At 36.3% G+C, this 21,300-nt stretch overlaps 1 protein-coding gene across 5 annotated transcripts in view; it reads left to right on the forward strand.

Annotated features, from left to right (window-relative positions):
• MSRB3 (methionine sulfoxide reductase B3) overlaps positions 1-21,300 on the forward strand; it is a 216,117-nt gene that overhangs the window by 51,311 nt on the left and 143,506 nt on the right. For all 5 annotated transcript variants that reach the window (XR_008912080.1, XM_056798404.1, XM_056798401.1 and 2 more), the window contains 2 exons: positions 7,749-7,857; positions 9,533-9,610. Coding sequence is in view for 4 of the 5 variants with exons in the window: in XM_056798404.1 (XP_056654382.1) it covers positions 7,749-7,857; positions 9,533-9,610 (187 nt within the window). In the remaining variant the exon portion in view is untranslated. The remainder of the gene's footprint in view (positions 1-7,748; positions 7,858-9,532; positions 9,611-21,300) is intronic.

A 21,300-nucleotide genomic window follows, 5' to 3' on the forward strand; every position in this document is an offset into this window, starting at 1 on the left:
CCATACAAACGAAGCAGCTTAAAAATGGTTACAAAGCAACAAAAGCAACACACTACAGTAAATATGGGATAAGGCAGCCCAGAATAAAATTATGATGCAGGGGAGAAGAGACTTGAATCAGGTAAGACTTCCTGATTTTGTGAAGTAATTAAAAGGAATATAGGACTTTTTCTGCTTTCTAGAGAATGACTTTTCAATTTATCAGTATAAACCTTTAAGTATAAAACTCAGAAGACCATTCTTGTTAAACAACTGCTAACAACATTTGGTCTTTTTTTAATTGCAGGTACTTAAAAATGGTCCATTCCCCTGATATGAATTGGAACTTTTGTGCAAGTCTTAATCAAATATGCCAATTCAACTTAATCTATAGAATTGTCTCTTATAAAATCATTAAAAGCAAGAAGAGAGCTGGAAATGTGATCATCTTTAGAAATCAAGATGTAATTTATGGGAATGTATGGGAATACTCAAGTATGGGAAAGAAAAAATAATCACTACCTAGTATATAGATAATCGACTTCCCTATTTTTAACTCCTGAGATTCTGGACCATTATGTCCTCTGTGTTCTGTAAAAGTGGACCCAAAAGAAATTAGACTAAACTGAAAAGAAATGAAGCTTTTGGAAAATAATGCAAAACCATGACTGTAGCATTTTTTTGTACTGCTTTTGAGGTACCACCATTGGCCATACATCATTATTGCAACTATCATAAGGCAATATTTCAGGTGGGTAAAAAGCACTGAGAGGCCAAAGATTTAAGGATTTTGTAAAACTGTCATCAAAAAACTTTCATTGACTATCTGCCTCCATATCCATCCATTGAGCTTCCTAGCCTACCAGTGTAGGTCTGGAACTTTGAATTGGGCAAAAGCTTATGACTTTTACTTTCTTCTTTTTATTCTGATGCCAGTTCAGGTATGACAAAATGCAGCTTGGGACAGATATTGATCATTTTAGAGTGCTAGTATGATCAATAATAAATTTCTCAATATTGGGAACGACAATGGAAATCACATCTGAATGCTAGGCATAGCATTCAGACTTTCTTGGCAAACTTAAAGACCATAGCAAAATAAAAAGGAGTCCATCATGCTTATATAGTAATTATTTTGAGGAAACGCTTACTTATTAGAATTATGCATTTTACATGGAAACAAAAGAAAGAAGGCTGAGAAGTGCTGTCAAATTTAGGCAATATCTCTGACTTCCTTAAGAATAGGAAGCTAACACCTTTATGCCAAGAAGCCATTTATTAGTGATTATTCATTCCTTTAAGTAGTACTTTATTATGTGTTTAGGAAAGAACATTGAATTTGAAGTCAGAAATTTTGGACTAAGATTCTAATTTCTATCTGTGTGAACTTATGCAAGTTTCTAGACTTCTCTCGTCTTCTTTCCTCAAATCTTTTCTAGCTCTAAATCCATTTATGATGTGCATAGCAGTGTGCTAGACACTGACAAGTTGAACTGATATGATTTCTTTGGCAGGTAAAAGTTTCAGAGACAGATATTCTGAATTATCCAATTTCATGTGAATTTCCTCATTCTTACAGATTTGCACATTTGAACTGCTGCATTTTCTTAAACATTAAAAAAAGAAATCATGTTGTGTTCAAAGTTCTCAGTAAGAAGTATTGGAGCCTTAAATTTCATGGAAGTCAGAACATTGAAGTAAAAGTATCTTGACATCTGAGATCACATGACCCTCTCAGGAATGTTTTTCCTGCATATGTCTACCTCTGAGAGCAAACTGAGACTTGGGCATGCTTGTACAAGTATTGAACTTCTTTCTGAGTTACCCCCAACCCCCAAATCCCCACTCCCATACTTGGAATTTTTTTGTAGTTTTTCTTGAATTACTGGAATGTTTTTTAAAAAAGCATCCTAGGTCACAGTATCTATTTTACATTCTTCCATTCTAAAATTGACTTTTTATTTTTTTCTCTTTATTTAGATGCCACTAGGACAGTTCAGGTATGACAAGATGCAGCTTAGAGCAGCTATTAGTTTTTTTAATATTGGGAATTACAATGGAAATCACATCATCTACTTTTTAGGCAGAGCTTTAAAAATTTAATTTGCAATGCCCTTAGGAAACTTGAAGATCACAGCAAAATGAAAAGAAGTCTATTGTGCATATATACTTATTATTTTGAATTAATGTTGTTGGAGTTATATATTTCATTTTGAAATAGAAGAAATAAGCCTGAATTGCGTATGCAGATTTAGGTAATAGCTCTGATTGACATGAATATAAAGCTGAGAAGCTTTCTAAGGTTTTCTAGATTATATGAAAACCTTACTCGAATCTCATCACTGACTCAAATGCTAAAAGGGCTAATTCAGAGAAAATAAGGGTCCGTTGATTGACAAGCTAATTCACTATGGAAAAACTGATAATTCAATGGGATGCCCTGTGACCATCACTGATTTTTTTTTTTTTTTTTTTTTAAATATATTTTATTTGATCATTTCCAAGCATTATTCGTTAAAGACATAGATAATTTTCTTTTCCTCCCCCCCCCACCCCCCATAGCCAACGCGTAAGTCCACTGGGCATTAGATGTTTTCTTGATTTGAACCCATTGCTTTGTTGATAGTATTTGCATTAGAGTGTTCATTTAGAGTCTATCCTCTGTCATGTCCCCTCAACCTCTGTATTCAGGCAGTTGCTTTTTCTCGGTGTTTCCACTCCCATAGTTTATCCTTTCCTTATGAATGGTGTTTTTTCCTCCTGGATCCCTGCACGTTGTTCAGGGACATTACACCGCCACTAATGGAGAAGTCCATTACGTTCGATTATACCACAGTGTATTAGTCTCTGTGTACAATGTTCTCCTGGTTCTGCTCCTCTCGCTCTGCATCACTTCCTGGAGGTTGTTCCAGTCTCCATGGAACTTCTCCACTTTATTATTCCTTTTAGCACAATAGTATTCCATCACCAACATATAGGACCATCACTGATTTTTGCCTTCCTTTTTGATCTTAGTGTTTTCATAATGTTATTCGATATTGAACATTACTATATAATTTACATGTAATAAGCAAGCTATTTGTAGTGTCTTTGTTCTCTTAATATCCCAATCCTTGTTTTAATAGGATGTTTATTTTTTAAAAGATTACTTTTGAGAATATTGTTCTGGGTAGATATATTTTAAAAAAAGTCTTTCACTATATTAAATTTGAGTTAGCATATATTTAAAGTAATTTAGCCAATTGTCATTTGAATAAAAAAAAAGACAACTTTCTTTTTTTTTTTGCCTATAAAAATTATATGTATTGACTTCTAATTAAACACACTGGGGCTTTGGTATAATGCCAAACTCAGGTCCATGACATAGGCTCATCATGAAAGGGAAAGTTATAAGAAGATCCTTTTAGCAATTAAAAAAAAAACCTTCTAGGAAAGTCTCAGTCAGATTTGCTTTATACCAAATTCACTTTAGAGGATATGCATTACAGAGAAATTTAACTATGTCCATAGCCACTTGCGAGTTGTAAAATATCTAAGTCTACTACTAAATAATAGGAGAAAAATATTTTGGGGTATACTTCTAAGATGGTTTTTAGGTCATGAATCAGATTCTTTTTCATTCATTAATTCAATGCAAATGTTAAGCTTCCCAGAGTAATAACAGAATTATAGCCTCAGAGTTAAGATTCTTATAAAAATAGGAGATGAAGGGAACACATCCAATGAATTGCTTACAGGATTTTTAAAAATGAGATAGCTCCTTCAAAATTAGCTAAGAGAACTAGGTGATTTTTGACAAAATCATAAGGAAATTATTAAAAACAGAATGAGAAATAGAATGATCAACTTGATGATTGTGATGAATTTTCAGTAGTGATGGTAGAATTCTTGCTTACTGAACTTGATCACTGCTAAGGAAGTTATTAATAATAGGATTTACTTTTGAGAATTGGTTAATATACAGTCATCTCATTGAATTGTTTGGCATAACAACACGAAAATAATGTATACATACTTCCTCTCACTGTTTTCTATTACTTTAGGAAACAGCATTACCAGAGGACTAAAACTCAGGAAAAGTGGAAAACTTTAAATAAGCAATAGAACTTCTTGGAGAACAAACTTCACTTACAGTTAGGAAACAATATTTATATTTAAGGTTGAAAAGCCAGGATGTAGGAAAATTTCACTAATTTGGAAGGTGACCTTTAAGTGCACCAAAACCAAATAATTTGTAGGCTATGACATAGGGCACATTCCTACAAAATTTGTGTGAATACTGCTTTTGTGGTTCTTGAAAGACAATCAAAGAAACCTGGAATGAAATCTTGATTCCCCTCCCCAAAAAGATTGAGGCCAACAAAGGAATACAGCAGCACTTTCAGAGCTTGCCATTAAAACGAGGGCTCTGTGGCACAGTTAATGAGATGGTTCATAGTGGAAAACAATCTGTTTTGAAGAATGTTTAGATCAAAAGTAATTTCTAATCTATGAAATAAAGTTGCTTCAATACCCTTCATTCACTAGTAAAGCTTTTTATGTTTGCATTATTTACTTCAATCAGATGTTTTCAATTTTACCTTTTTTTCTCTTAGAAATACTTGACATGGTTAGTCAATAGTGACCAACAGTATTATTCTTTTTCTAAAAAAAAAGAAAGAAAAAAAAGAAACATCTTTGCCTAAATGATTTGCAAGCATCTGTGCTTTAAGCTACTTTTTATGAACACTCCTTAGTAATGACTCAAGGTAAAAAAGCAGAAAAGCATCCAATGTTAGGAAATTGCAATCCAATACCATGTAATTTAAACCTGCAGTTGCTTCTCTTGTACTAAATGACATACAGATGGGTAGCTTGGTTCTCTCAACTTTGGGAACACAATTGATCTTTTTATATGAATGAACATATATTAACAACAAAAATATTTTGGACAGAATTGTTTAATTGAATTGTACAAATTTTAATTACCTAAGCCATTAGAAAGGAGTAATTTTAAACAAGGTATTTTGTCATCTTAAATTTGAAAAGTGAATTTCTTTGACAAAATGAACAAAGACAGGACACTTTCCATTAAAAAAAAGTTCTATAACGATCTTTAAGTCTGCAGGAGTGAGTAGAAATTCACCTTTCTTTAAGGGTGTTCAGCAGATTACAGAAAGTAGTGAAGTGAATTAAATTCAGCTTAATGGATGAATTAATTCTGAGGTGGGGTTGAGAAGAGGAGAGAAAGTAACTCTTTCTCCCTTAGATAATTTACTTATTTGGTGTTCTGATAAAGACTTACATTTTCTGGAATTCAGTGATGTGAGATACTCAACCAAAATGGCAAAGAAGATGGGCTTGCTGAATTTATGTATGTTCTCTAGATTGGGACCAGTGGCAAGGCATTCTTACAGAGGGCTCAGACTTCTTTTGGGAGGTCAATGGAGGTCCAAGTTTGAGAGCCTGCAGGGCACATTCCAAAGTGTGTGTATCTACTTCTTGCTTGGTATTTTTCTCCATTCATATATTTTTTTTTCAAACACTTGAATTAGTCACTGTATTTTTATTGCCTTGGCTGGGGATGCTGGTGCTCTATTTATGCCATCAATCAGGGGGGCCAGTTAGCTAATTTTTCACGGGTTTATTTCATTGGGCCCACATGCTGTGAAATGGGATGCTTTGCAAAGTAAGAAACCAAGCATTATGTTTTCTTATTCTAAATCATAGTTCTTTATATCACAAAAGAAATTGAGTGACAGAATAATCAAGACATTTAAGCTAACTTTCAGTTACTTAAAAGCAAATTTTAAAATACATTTTGGACCATCGGTGAGTCTCTCTCTTATTGTGATGGATGCCCCCCCCCCAAAAAAAAAGCAATTTCATTGTAGTGAGTAATGGTGCTATATAGGAGTTAGATTTTATTTCAATCATGTGTACAGGTAAAATAAAATAAGACACATAAAGAGTTGTTTTCTGAACTTTTAACCACAGACTCTAGGAGTTGAAATAAAAGTTGCTATTGCTAATATGTCTGCATAAAATTATTTCAGTATTCAAATGTATTTTAATCAGGGTGGTCTCTCAAGATCAGGAGTTCTTAACCTTTCTTTGTGAAGCTTATTGATGCCTTCTCAGAATGATGTTTCTGAATGCAAAATATTAAAAAAATGGCAAAATAAAATGTTGAAATATAGATATTAAAATAATTTTTTAAATGTTCACTGACCCTAGATTTAAGGAACTCTGCCCTATATATACTTTGGAAAACAAAATGGTAAACTTTGGAAGACATAGTACCCTTTAGCCTTCTTATTCCCATCTTCCTCACCTCCTCCCTCAGAATTTTCTTTGTTTTTTTGTTTTAATTTTTAAAAACCCTACAAAACCCTTTACCTTTCTGCCTTAGAATCAATACTGTGTATTGGTTCCAAGGCAGAAGAGTGGTAAAGGCTAGCGCAAGGGTAAGGCAATGGGGATTAGATGACTTGCCCAAGGTCACACAGCTAGGAAGTGTCTGACAAGATTTGAAACCAGAAACTCCAGTCTCTGGGGTGGTTCTCAATCTACTGAGTTACTTAGCTGCTCCTTCCCCCATTTAAAAAATTTTATTAAACAGCTACTATTCACCCATGCTTTACAAATATCTAATTTTATCCTCCCAACAATCCTGGGAGATGAGTGTTGGCCAGATCATGGCAAATGACTCTTGGTCTGGCTCTTGACAATTTCTATCAGCTCTGTCCACTCAGGGAGAGCTCTCTCTTAGACATTTGTTTTCAAAGTCTCCATATTTGAAGTGACTGGATAAAGTCACTGAGGACAACAGCTTGGTAATAAATGGAAAATATATCTGTAGGCTAGCATATAGAAAAAAAAAATATGGCTGTAGTTAAACCACTCACAGTAGAAGTTTAATAATTTCCAATTTCAAGCCATACTACAAGGTTGTAAAATCAATGCCTGCCAGGTGGAGGTTTAATTTGCTAGGCAACCATTGTAAAATGGAAAGAACACTGGCTGTGGAGTCAGAGGACCTGGGTTCAAATCCTATCCCTGATACTCCTTGTGTGCAGAGACTTGACACAGGCAAGTCATAACTTCCCAAAGTCTGATCATGTACCCATTGCCCTGTGTATATACACACATACATATATGTTGTTTAAAAACATTTTCAAAAAAAAAAAATTAAAAAAAAACATTTTCAAAAGTTGTTTTTTTTAATTTTTAAAATTTTTATTTAATTGGTTAATTCAGAGCATTTTCCCAGGATTACAAAAATCATGTTCTTTCCCTCCCCTCCCCCAATGCCCTCCCGTATCCTACCGAAATTCCACTGGGTTTTACATGTGTCTTTGGTTAAGACCTCTTTCCATATTATTGATATCTGCACTGGGGTGATCATTTAGGGTTTATAACCCCAATCATATCTCCATTGGCACACGTGATTGGGGCATTAATGAATTGCGGGTGGAGTTGTCTGTTTGCTTGTTTGGTTGGTTTTTTAATGGCGGGTGGCGGGGTAGGGTTCGGGAGAATGGCTGCTGCCATCAAATGAAAGGCTGTCCCAAAATCTGGTATTCCGCACACTAGGCGTGGGCTGAAGCCCTCGGTCAGTGCTCCGGGGGAATCCCCTAGCTCCTGAGCACCACTGTGGCCTGGAGCTCAGCTCAACCTGCATTCTAGTGCCTTAGGGACCGCTCTGGTCAGTGACAAGGGAATGCAGAAGCCATGATGCAGGATCTAACCTAAAAGGGCTCCTTCTCCCATCTCCTCTCTTTGTCTAGGGTCATGTCGGGATAGAAAGAACTGTAAGGTGGTCTTTTCCCAGCAGGAGCTGAGGAAGCGCCTGACACCCCTGCAGTACCATGTCACCCAGGAGAAAGGAACCGAGAGGTGAGGCTGAGCCAAGGGGAAAGGGATTAAGCACTGGGCGGACTTCTGCCTCCGAGCTCTCCCGTCCGCTGACTCCTCTTTTCCTTATCTTCCTCACCAACTGTTTTCACGAATTCGACTCCAAATTAATATCCCCGAAAGGCCAGAAACTGTGCTGGAGGTGTGTGCGCTTTGCAGCCCCCCAGGCTAACGAATGCTCCATCTTGCCCCCAAAGCCTCCGCCCCTTCGTTAAGGACTGAAGTGGATGTACCGTAGAGTAGAGGAGTTCGGGAGATTGGGGGGGGGGGATGTCGGGGGGAGGGGGGGTCAGCGAGAGAGGAAGAGAGGAAGAGAGGAAGACGTCCCATTAAGCCCGAGCCTGAGGAACAACAGCCCTCACCAGGATGATGAAATTTTGAAGGTGGCCATTGTAAGCAGAGACATTTTGGCTGCAAAAAGAAAGTAGCATAATTTAGTTCCTTTCCACCCCACTCCAATTTCTTTTTGAAGCACATGTGGAGAAAGTATTTATTGGCTCATTTGTGGTTGGAATGTCAAAAATTTTCAATAACTGCCCTCACATGGCTTTAGTCCTTGGAAGTTCGCCCTACATCCTGGAAAAAAAAGTGTGTTCACTTTCAAGAGTGTTTTTAGTGAATAAGGGCTCTCTCAGCTGATTCCAGCTCAAAGGTAAACTTGCCAAGGTCTAACCATTTTGTTGTCTAATTTATACCATGGAGCTTGGCACGAGGCCCTAACTTACCTCTGATCCAGATTTATTAATGATGTAACTGCTTGTTTCCATTCAAGACCTGAAAGGGCTCTTTACCACAGATGGGGTACTCGTTAATAGGCAACAACTCTCTTCCTGTCACAGTATAGACTCTTTACTGAATTGACCAAATGTTGACTCTCTGGCAAAGGCCATTCTGCCACCCAAATTAGCTGGCAGTGGACCTTGGGCTCAGCTTTAGGAGCTCTACCCAGATCGTGGTTGTTGTGTACATGACTAACAAATGATTTAATGCCCACAAACAACCAGAGATTAGGTCATTCTTAAAAATTCTGTTTATAAAAAAAATTGGACCTCATAAAGAGGGTAAAAGTATAATAAAAACAAGCTGTAGCACACATAGACTTTTTGTTGGGCTAGCACAGCTGATTTGTATTAACGGAATGACCTCCTAGCCTTTAAGATTGTTAACTTAGAAAAATATTCCCTTAAAGCTGCAATATTCCTCCTCAAACCAAAAACTAAGGCTCCTCCAACTTAGAGTCTTGGCCTCAGCTTCATTTTCTGACAGATACTCCTGGAGAGGACACTTGAGAGACTCCAAAACCTTACTGGTGGTTAAGACAATGCTCAATCTAAAGTATAGCCATTTGGAAAAAAAAAGAAAAAAGGAGTTTTTTTTTTCAAAGGAAAAGATTCTTTCTGTGAGTTAGTTAACTTGGAGAATTTAATTCCAAACCTAGACTCTTTTGAAGAGTTTTTGCTCCTACTCTCTTCTAAGATAAATTAAAATATATTTGTGATATTCCAGTTTTGATGCTATTAATTTTTCATTTTGGAATGAGTTGATCTTTATGCAGATTGAGACTTTCTCTAGGGAAAAGTGCTCTATAAATTTATGAGAAAAGTATTACCTTATATGTCCTTCCAATGTTCTTTTTGTGTGTGTGTTTTTTTCTCAGTGCCTTTGAAGGAAAATACACAAGTCATAAAGATCGCGGAATGTATAAGTGTGTTGTTTGTGGGACTCCTTTGTTCAAGTAAGTAAACGAGTATGGATACAGAGAATCTGCATGGGGCAGTGCTTAACCAAATACCCTGTAATCCGATGAGTTTATGCAGTAATCTTGGATTGTCTTCAGAGTAAAATTTTTCTTTTTTAGAAAATGGAAATAATTTTGAAGTTCATGAGTCATAATAAAATTGCTAAATTGTCAAAAAGGTTGGCAGAGTTCTTAGGTGAAATTTCTAGGTGAGAAAACCAATTGGCATATGTATAGCACATAGGCACCATCTTGACCTGGCTCCTTACCAGAGCCTATGGCTAAATTTTTAGTGTGATTTCCTTGGAAATCAGCAAACATTACAAGTCAGGGCCTCATTAATTTATCTTGATTGTCTAGAACTAAGAAAGTTATGAAGGAAATGTTAACAATACAGATTAAGTTTAAAAGTTTTTTTTAATATGCTCTTTTTTGAGAACTGGATGTTAAAAATTTACCAGCACATCCCGAGATATGTGTGCCAATTATCCATGTTTTCCAGCCCAGTTAGATGGTTTTGTAGATCGTTGATCAACCTAACTCAGAGAATGTAAATTTATGAATGAGGACAACTTAAAGGAAGTGCTATAGGGTCATGCCGTGGCCTTTCTTCTAATCTCTGTCCTGTTAAAGATTTGTATCAACATGTAGGATGAAGACCTAAGTAGCATGCTGATCAAATTGCAGATGACATATAGTGGGGAGGGTTATATTGGATGAGTTAGTCTTAGATCTGCGAGAATTTTGACTGACATCTTAGAAAATACAAACTGAAGAGAGCAAGATCAAATTTAAAAAGGACAAATATAATGTCTTGTCCTGAGGTTAAAAAAAAAAAACCCAGAAAGGAAGAGCAATGGAGATATGGTTCTGTAGTTAAAAAGAGGTAGTGGTTTAGTTGGTCCAGTATGAGGCAGCACATTATGGTGTGACCATCAAAGTAGTGAATATTATTTTGGGTATCATTAATAAAAGATGCATATCCAGAATGACAGAGATAATAGTTCTAACAAACTCTGGACTGCTTGCACTATACCTGAATTATTTCATTCACTTTTGATAATTGTATTTCCTTTTGAAACCCTTATCAGAATTATGTCTTAGAATCAATATTGTGTATTGGTTCCAAAGAAGATCAATAAGGTAGGCAATTGAGATTAAGTGACTTGCCCAGGGTCACACAGCTAGAGAGTGTTTGAAGCCAGATAATTATATTTTAAGAAGTACATTAATAAGACACAATGACATTTAATAAGAAAAAGGGCAAACAGAAGAGTGAGAGAATCAAAGCCATTATCATATGCCAACTAGATGAGGGAACTGGGGATGTTTACCATGGAAATGAGAGAATGGCGGAGAGATACAAAAGCTGCCTATGGATATTTGGAAGACTATTGTATGGATGAGTTTTTGTGGTATTCCAAAAAAAGTTGCACAAATGGGTAGGATTTAAAGGAAGAGAAAGTTGGCTTTATGTGCAGAGGAATTGCCTAGTAATTGGAAATGTACAGAACAAGAACTGTCTACTCACAATCCTGTATCTAGAGCTAGAAGGGTCCTCAAAGGCCATTTAGTTCAGCTCATTCATTTTACAGAGGAGGAAACTGGATCTTGCCCAGAGAGGTGGGGTTTGAACAGGTCCTCCCCTGTTCAGGGCCATTGCTTTTCCTACTGCCACACATTATTTCCATTAATGAAATAGTGAGTTCCTTACCTAAAAGAGTCCTGAGTGGTAGACCCATCACTGAAAGAATTTACACCAAAGCTCTGAAACTCTCTGTTAAGTAATGTTGTAGATAGGATATTTGAATAGAGAAAATGACTCATAACTGAGATTTTTCAGTTCTCTAAAAGAGAAAGCATCTTTTCCAAAGCACAGTAGGCACGAAGGAGTCTCTGAATCAAATCCACCAAGAGAATGTTCTTGATAACCTGATAGAAAGTAAAATTCATCAAGAATTTATTTGTTGGGACAGAGAGGTGGCACAGTATTTAGAGCGTGAGGCTTGGAGTCAGGAGGACATGGGTTCTAATCTGGCTTCAGACACTTGCTAGTTGGGCAAGTTAGTCTGGGCAAGTCACTTAACCCCATTTGCCTAGTCCCTGCCCTTCTGTCTTGGAGTTGTTAACTAAGCCAGAAAGGATTTTTATTTATTTCTGATTTTCTTTTATTTAAATTGAAACAAAATACATAGCTATGCTAAAGAAGGTACAAGAATTTTTAAGAAATAACTTATTTGTCCAAGTTGAAGAAATATACCTTACATCCCATAAATCATTATTAGAAGCATTCACTCATCTACTGAGCAGGTTTTAAGAAAGATAAAGAAAAAATATTGTTCTAAATGATTTATACTTAAAAAAGAGATTTTTGAGTAACTTTGATACTTAGATGATTCTGTGAGCTTAACAATGTGGCCCTTCACTCTAGTGATGTAGTTTTCAATCCATTTCTACTTTTTCATACTGTGACTCTTTTTTTTTCCTTAATGATCAATTTTGATGACCTTTTTCCAGTTCTCATTTTTCTTGTCTCATCTGTTGCATTTGATACTGTTAACAACCCTTTCCTCCTGGATACTCTCTCTTTGGTGGGTTTTCATGACATTATTCTCTCTTGATATTTCTCCTTCCTATCTGATCCTTCTTGTTTTCCTTTGCTGGCTCATCATTCATATCATGGCTGGCAAATGTGGGTGCTTCACAAGGCTCTGTCCTTAACCCTCTTGTTTTCCAATTTAAAGATGCTTTCTTGGTAATCTCATTAGCTCCCATAGATTTAACTATCATCTCTTTTTTGAGATGACTCTGAGAGGAATATATCCAGGCTCAGTCTCTCCCCTAAGTTTTAGTACTGTGTCACTAATTGCCTATTGGACATTTCAAATCAGATGTCCTGGAGGCATCTTATTCTTAACCTGTCTCCAATTGAACTCATTTTCTTTCCCTCTTAAACCCTCACTTTTTCTAAACCTCCCTTTTTCTAGCACTCCCATACTTCCAGACTCCCACAATGTAATCTTGGCAGTATCCTGAACTCTTCACTCTTCTTCACCCACCTATCCAATCAGTGACCAGATCTTGTAATTTCTACCTTCACAGTAGTTCTTATATCTGTCCTCCCCTTTTTTCTACTAAACAGACTTTCATCACCATTCATTTAGGTTATTAAAACTTTCTTCTAATTGGTCTCCCTGCCTTCCTCTCCTCATTCCAGTCCATCCCTCACATTACTGCCAAGAAACTCTCCCTAAGTACATGTCTGTTGTGATTCCTCTACTTTGCCAAATCCAGTAGCTACCTATTGTTCTACAATCAAATAGAAACTTTTCAATTTAGTTTTTAAAGCCATATGCAACTGGCTCTAGTTCATCTTGCCAGACTCATTGGCCACTGCTCTTCCTCCTGCACTCTTATAATCCAGGCAAGCTTTTCTCTCCACTTCATAGGGACGCCATTTTCCATTTTTGTGCTTTTTCGTTGGCCATCCTCTATGCCTAGAATACAATTTATCCTTACTTCCACATTTCAGAGTCCCTTTTCTCCTTTAAGATGCAACTTATACATCACCTTTTTCAGGAAGCCTTTCTTGATTCCTCCAATTGGTAATGCCTTGGTGGTATTTAGTTACTTTGTATATATTTGTATTTGTTCATTTTGTATTTATTTTTTTTATATCCTTACTTTCCATCTTAGAATCAATACTATGTGTGGTAGACAATGGGGGTTATCACCCAAAGTCACACAACTAGGTCTGAGGGAAACACCTGTTTCCAGACCTGCTCTCAGTCCACTGAGCCACCTAGCTGTCACTGTATTTATATCTTTACACAAATATTTAAATACCTATTTATCATCTTTGCTATTATAAGGTAAGCTCTTTGTAAATTGGGATTGTTTTGTTCTTTGCTCTTGTGTAGTTACCTTTTTCTACTAGGTAACTACTAGGTAGTTAACAAATACATGTTTATGGATTTTTTTTTTATATCTTCCCATAAATCCTCCACAGGAGTACATCCAATCTATTAGGGTTTGTCTTCTAGATCTCTTGTGATTGCAGGGCTAATAGCTATATAACCCATGGCTAGACCAGAAGTGTATAACTTGTGGTTTGTGGGCCAAACCAAATTAAAGTATAATCAGAAAATATTTAACAAAATAAATAAAAATATAATAGAACATAGATAATGTTGATATGTGGTTTTCTAAGTCTAAGTTTTCTAAGGCTCACCTAGATCCTTACATATAGTTAGTCCCTCCCATCCCACCCCTCACCCAGTTTGATACCATTGTTCTGGACAACAGGCATTCTTCATCCATTCTGTTTTCCTTGTGTGGATAGTTAGGCTGAACTCTTTTGAGTGATTGTGAAAGTCATTTAGGGGGTTTTACAGATTTCTAGAGCTTGATGAAATCAGCTCATACAGGAGTATAACTCAAGGTCTAATTAAATAAAGGAAATCTCTTTTCCCTTTGAATTTTGTGTTGATTATTTTCCATGATGTTTTCAAGCACCTTGATGAACATATGTTTCAAGGCTCCCCTGATTCATATTTCACATGGCATTATAATCAATGGGCCATCTCTGAATAAGAAAATAATATCTTTTGCATGTAAAGATATTTTTTCTTTATGTATTTTTCTTTTAAGTACTAGCATTTCCCACATTCTTAAAAAATGAGTCCAAATTAGTTCCCTGAAAGAGAATTACAAAAGTACGAACACTCTTTTAACTATGAAATTTATTATACATAAATGTTGGTTACGAATCTGTTCTGAATTCTGGCATATTTATTCTTCATGTTAAAAAAAATCAACCCTTCAAATTGTCACCCCTTTCCTCTCAGAAAACACATATCTTTTCATTTCAACACCTTTGGCTTGTGTCATAATAGTTGATGTAACACTTAGGATAGATGCTGAGCCATGTTAAACTTGTTAATATCCCAAATGGTAAAAGAATTGGCAACATCTTCGTTGCTTTTAGGTTAAGATTCTCCATCCCTTTCCTTATCATGTGACTTAGCTGAGTTGTGGAGCTAAGGAAGACTTAATGTTTTAAATAAGAAACAGAACCACAAGAAGTGGAAGGATTTATCCCATGTGAGATTTTGAGTCAGAAATCCTCAAAGTGAGACCCTTATCCAAACCCAGGTAATGATGGGAGTCAGATTTCAAATGCGATGTGACATGGACTCCCTTTCTCTTAGCATTATTATAGAATGCTTTTTCCCCCTATTTTCTCTGAGATTTTAGAGATCAGCCTTTTATATCTTTGTTCTGGTTTTCCATTCCTATTATTTCCTTCTTTTTATTTGTTTTCTTGACTTTTTATGGGATGGGGGAGAGGTAAAAAGGAAAGACATCCTCTGCTTTGTCTTGCATTGTAGAGAGCAGCTTGGTGGATTAGTGGAATCACCATCAGTGGCCTTCTCAAGGGAGGTAGTTTCATGCTTTGAACATGAGGTATTCCTAAAAACAACTAAGGCTTTGTGTGTGTGTATAGAAAAAAAAGACAGGAATGAGGGAAGAAAGTGAAGAAAGGATTAGCTAAAAAGAAGAATTATATCAGAGATTGGGAGGCAGAAAAATAGGGAAAGAAGAAGTTTGGATGGGTCCAAACATTACAAGTAGTAAAAATGTTTTCTAAAGGGCATGGTCTTTTTGTCTCATTCATACTTCTAGCATGGGGGATGGGGAATGAAACGAAAAATTTCTTTCATTCACTTTCCTAACACAAATATAACATAATACAAAAAAGACCATTCAGTGGCTCTCAAGTCATTCTCAACTTAGTACTCTATCTTAAATACATTTCCCCCTGTGAACAATATGCCATTTTTTTTTTGCTGCTTTCCAGGCACAAGAACCTTATTCAGAGACTTCTTATAAACCAAATGTGTAATTTATTTCATGGTTCACATTTTTTTATGTATATGAATTTTCCTAAGCCAGTTTAGAAATGAGAACAAATATATGTGCACATATATATATATATATATATATTTCTTTTCGTATTCTAATTTTGTTTGCCTGTTAATAAAGGGGGCACATTCTATTTCCTTAAAATCTTAAAATTTCAAAAAAATTATTGCTGATCAAAGGAGCTAGTTCAAACAGAATAATAGATATATATACATATTCTCCACCTTTGTCTCTTTCTCCCTCTCTGTTTCTTATCCTCTTTTTCTCCACTTTAGATACATAATCTTGTTTGAACATCATGATCTATTGATCATGAAATCCTAGATCACCTACTATGTGCCTGTGCTTGATTCTGTTTTGGCACTGTGCTGAGCTTAAATGTTAAATATCTGTGGTCTAAAAAGAGGTTTTGATATCATCGGACAGATAAGCTAGACAAATAAGATGATGAAAAAGAGCAAAAATAATCAGTGCATATTTGTATGAAAAAGTGGGTCTTATAGACTCCTATTACCCTCCTGGCACTATCTCCATTTCTGTGTAGAAAGCTGTCACAATCAAGGTTGCTTGAAACAGAGCTTGGTTTAGGATGAAATAGTTGGGGAGTTTTGAACAGTTGGTACTGAGTTGGATGCAGCGGTGGAACCAGGGAGAAGTATAGGTATAGGCATGAAGTCAGATGCAGCATGATATAGTGGGAAGAACACTGGATTCAGACTCAGAAGACCCAGGTTCGTCTTCTAGCTCTTAAACACACTACCTATGGAACTATGGGAAGGAATCTTAACTTTTCTTAGTTTCAGTTACTTCACATATAAAAACAAAGCTGTTGGAATAGATGCTTCCAAAGCTCTGTTCCTGCCCTAAATCTCACAGTGCTCTCCATTGGTATTGTTGGGATAAAGAGAAAAAGTGAAATGATACTGCTCCCAATCTCCCACAAAGATCTTACTTTTGAATGGGGGCAACAACAGGTACACGTTTGTGTATGTAGAATGTAGAATGAGTGAATGTAGAATATGACATCAATAGGAATTTATTAAACACTTAAGTTGTGTTAAGTATTCAGTAGATAAAATCAGAGAGACAATACCTGCCCTATAAGAACTTACATTCAAATGGGGAAGACAAAACTTAAAGAATGGAAAAGAATGAGGTGTAGTGAAGAGACCTAGAAGAAGAGCATGATAGGGAAAGTCTGGCAAGTTAGCAGTACAACCTGGGGAGGAAAGATAATATGGTGAACTGGAGTCTCCTTCAAATAGAGGATTCTGAGAAAAATCAACCAATCAGAGGGGGAAGCTCACACTTCTAATGTGAGAAGTAGAGGCAGCTTCTAGGGTGATTTATATGAATACAAGGTTGTTTTGTTTTGTCTTTTTGGGGGGCAAGTAGTACATTAGTAGTGGAAATTGACTCATGAGCTGAGTTATGAAGGAAACCAGATGTTCAGAGATATGGAGGAGGTGAAAGACATCACTATAAAATACAGAGAGAGGAGGTGGGTTGTATTCAGAAATGCAAAGGAGGCCATTATGAGTGCCTTTCAGACTCATGGAGATGGAGGTCTAGAAAGGCAGGAAAAAGCCAGGAATTCCTTCTCTTGTATTATGTTCTTTCTTTCTTTCTTTCTTTCTTTCTTTCTTTCTTTCTTTCTTTCTTTCTTTCTTTCTTTCTTTCTTTCTTTCTTTCTTTCTTTCTTTCTTTCTTTCTTTCTTTCTTTCTTTCTTTCTTTCTTTCTTTCTTTCTTTCTTTCTTTCTTTCTTTCTTTCTTTCTTTCTTTCTTTCTTTCTTTCTTTCTTTCTTTCTTTCTTTCTTTCTTTCTTTCTTTCTTTCTTTCTTTCTTCCTTCCTTCCTTCCTTCCTTCCTTCCTTCCTTCCTTCCTTCCTTCCTTCCTTCCTTCCTTCCTTCCTTCCTTCCTTCCTTCCTTCCTTCCTTCCTTCTTTTCTTCCTTCCTTCCTTCCTTCCTTCCTTCCTTCCTTCCTTCCTTCCTTCCTTCCTTCCTTCCTTCCTTCCTTCCTTCCTTCCTTTCTTCCTTTCTTCCTTTCTCCACTTAAAATGTTCACTTAGCTATGCAAATGGGCATCTGAGTAATTAGAATATGCAATGTGGAATGGAATGAAGTGCTTTAGTTTCCAAAAGTAAATTGGAGGTTATGATCTCTTCATTTGACCGGTAAAACTCTTTACATGCTAGATAGAGAAGAGCAGCAACAACATGTGATATGGAAAACACCATATTTGGACTTAAATTTCAAACCTCCTCTGCTATTCAATAACTGTTTGGACTTGGACAAATGTCTAAACTAAACCTTTTGGGATGTACCTTACATCCCTTATCAACAGTATGAGGGGTTTGGATTAGATGATCCACAAGATCTCTTCCAGCTCTAAATTTGAACCAATAAAGGGGTAGAACCAAAGGAGGAGTCGCAGCTAACTAGCTAGCTTCAGAGAAAGACCTATCAGGTACTTTGCTAAGTGCTGGGGATAAAAAAAAAAGGACAAAAACCAGTCTCTGAGGCCCTCAAAGCATTCACAATTTAAAAGGGTAGAGAATATGTGTTATGTACAAATAGGAGACATACAGGATAAATCAGAGAGGAAAGGCCACTAGCATTAATGCAGATTGGGAAAGGCTTCTTGAGAAAGATGGGATTTAGCAAGGACTTGAAGGAAGCCAGGGAACTCAGGTTATTGAGGCAGAGAATTCCAGTTCTTGAGGACAGCCAATAAAAATTCACAGAATGGGGACTTGGATTATCTTGGGTATCAAGGAACAGTGAAGGGACTGGTATTAATGGATCACAGGGCATGTAGAAGAGAGAAAGACCGAAGAGGCAGAAATAGGTTATTATGAAAGTCTTTAAAAGCCATACAGAGGATTTTACATATTAAATCTGTGCTCTAAGAAGATCAGTTTGATAACTGAGTGGAAGAAGGACTGGAGCAGGGAGAGAATGGAGATAGGGATGCCAATCAGCAGTCATTTAGTAGTCCAGCTGTAAAGTGAAGAAGACCTGAATCAGAGTAGTGAAAGCATGAGAGGAAAGACAGACCCTATACAAGAGAAGAAATGCTTTGACTGCACTAGGGAACTGATTGGATATGGGGTGAGAGACAGTGAGAAACCAGGAATGACACTGAGATTATTATTCTGGGTGATGAGGAAGATGGTAATCTAGGTTTATAGTTGATAAAAATTCCTATCCAATTTTCCCAGTAATTTTTATCACATAAAGATTTCTCTCTCTAATGTTTACCATCCTTTGGATTTTTAAATGTAGACCTACTTTCACATTTGGTTATATCTATGAAATATGAAGAAATGAGAGAGAGAGAGAGAGAGAGAGAGAGAGAGAGAGAGAGAGAGAGAGAGAGAGAGAGAGAGAGAGAGAGAGAGAGAGAGAGAGAGGAAACAGCAAGTGATAGACAAGTCAAACCACAACTACCATCTTGACCACCATCTCCCCTCAGACCTGATGGAGACAGTTCAGGACCCTGTACCCAAGAGTCTTTGGAATGGCAATACTTCTAGCCCAGGGTCTGTGGATACCCTAGAAACCGTGGAGATATAGCCTGGCAACTGCTCCTCTGAGTGCTACAGTTACAGTTGTAACTATTGAATACCCAAAAAAAGAAAATTCTTGCAATCAACCTCTTCGGTATTGTTAACTGCTCAACATCAGAAACTGCTATAATTTTATTGGTGAAAAGAAAATTAAAGAAGTTTTTAACATTTGCTTTGCTGCTGCAACTTCAGGGCCATGGGACTTTTCCATCTGATTTGTAGCTGAAATCTTCCATATTCACTATTTCCTCACATTAGAATGTCAGCAACTTGAGGTCAGGCACAGTGATATTACTTTTCTATTTGTATTGCTTACATTTAGCACAGTGCTTTACACGAAGTAAGTGCTAAAAATACTCAATTCAGCTTTAACTTGTTCCTTTGAACTATTTTTCTAAATTTTACCTAATATCTGAAGCTTTTAATAACTACTTTTTATAGAATGTTTTGAAGTTTGATTTGGCAATCTCTAATATAATTTTGCTTATTTTTTTCTCATAGGCACATCTTTAATATAGTGCATAAAATAATCTATTGATGTTTGGATTGATTTTGCAATAAATCTATATTGAATTTGATTGATATTTCCAATTTAGATAAGCCATTGTCTTAGTTACATTTAAAAGATTCATGTCCAATTATTCAGTTCTTCCTTTATTTTTCACAAAACTATTAAAATTTGTCTTATACAAATCTGGTGGTAAATTGAAACCTTTTAAAATTATTACTATTGAAAAATAGCATTTTTGGGAATAATTTGTAGTAAAAATTGTCTTGATATTTATTGTTACTTCAGTGTTTCAAAGATGAGAATTTTCATTGGTGTGGAAATTCCTACTGCCCCAACAAATCTCAACTCCTTTGAAATGTGGGTGGCCTCCTTTTCTTTCTTTATAAACTTATCTTACTAATCTTAGCAGCTCCAGTGGCTTCCATTGTCATCATTTCCCATTGATTCCTAAATCTGTATATCTTCTCCAATTCTATATCACCAGTTTTACCTAGATATCTTACCAACATTTTAATCTCAATGTATTTAAAATGACTTATTCTCTTTCTTTCCAAATGTGAATCTCTTTCCAAAAGTCCCCTTTCTGTTTAAGGCCACCATCTTTCTAATCATTGAAATTCCCAACCTTGGAACATGACCCTTTTCTCTGCCTTGCTTTACTCTTTCCTTCTGTATTCAGCGCATTGTCTAGTGTTTTCAGATCTGCCTCCAAAACGTCTCTTGCAACTGTTCTCTTTCCCTACTCACATGACAACCACATTTATTCATGTCTTCATCACCTGAACTACTGAAACAATTTACTAATTGGTCTCTCTGTTTCTGGTTTCTTCCTCTTTCATTATATCCCTTACACAGTTGTGAAATTGATATTCCTAGCTAGCAATCAGGCCATTCTTTTACTTGAAAAACTTTAGCAACACCCTAATGCCTCAAGGATAAAATTTAACTAAACAAAACAAAATATCATCCTGGAATTGAAAGCTCTGTGAGGGGAGAAAAACAAAAGGCCTAATGAAGACATGATAACTTTCCTTAAGTCTTTGAAAGGCTGTTGTGAGGAACAGGGATTAGATTTGTTTTGATTAAGCCTAGATGTAAACCTAGTAGGAATGGGTAGAAGAGACAAATTAGATTTTGGCATAAAGAAAAACTTCCTAAAAATTAAGAAATCTAAAAGTGGAATGGGCAACCTTGGGAGGCACTGGATTCTTTGTCCAAGCCAAGACTAATGTTGGTTAATAATAGAGAAGACTCTATATTATATTTCAAAGGATTATAGATTTAGAACTATTTGGAGTTTGAAGGAATCTTAGAGGCAAATCAATCCAACTTCCTTGTTTTACAGAAAAGGAAACTGAGGTACAAGTATGTTAAGTCCAGGGTCCCATAACTAGTAAATGTCTAAGATAGGACACAAAACAAGTTCTTCCTTGACTCCAACCTCAGGATTCTATCCACAGTATTTCCTTCCTTCCTTCCTTCCTTCCTTCCTTGCTTCCTTGCTTCCTTCCTTCCTTCCTTCCTTCTTCCTTTCCTTCTTTCCTTCATTCGTTCGTTCGTTCGTTCGTTCGTTCGTTCGTTCGTTCTTTCGTTCCTTCCTTCCTTCCTTCCTTCCTTCCTTCCTTCCTTCCTTCCTTCCTCCTTTCCTTCTTTCCTTCATTCGTTCATTCCTTCTTTCCTT

Source organism: Monodelphis domestica, chromosome 5, assembly GCF_027887165.1.
Source record: "Monodelphis domestica isolate mMonDom1 chromosome 5, mMonDom1.pri, whole genome shotgun sequence".
NCBI lineage: Eukaryota > Metazoa > Chordata > Mammalia > Didelphimorphia > Didelphidae > Monodelphis > Monodelphis domestica.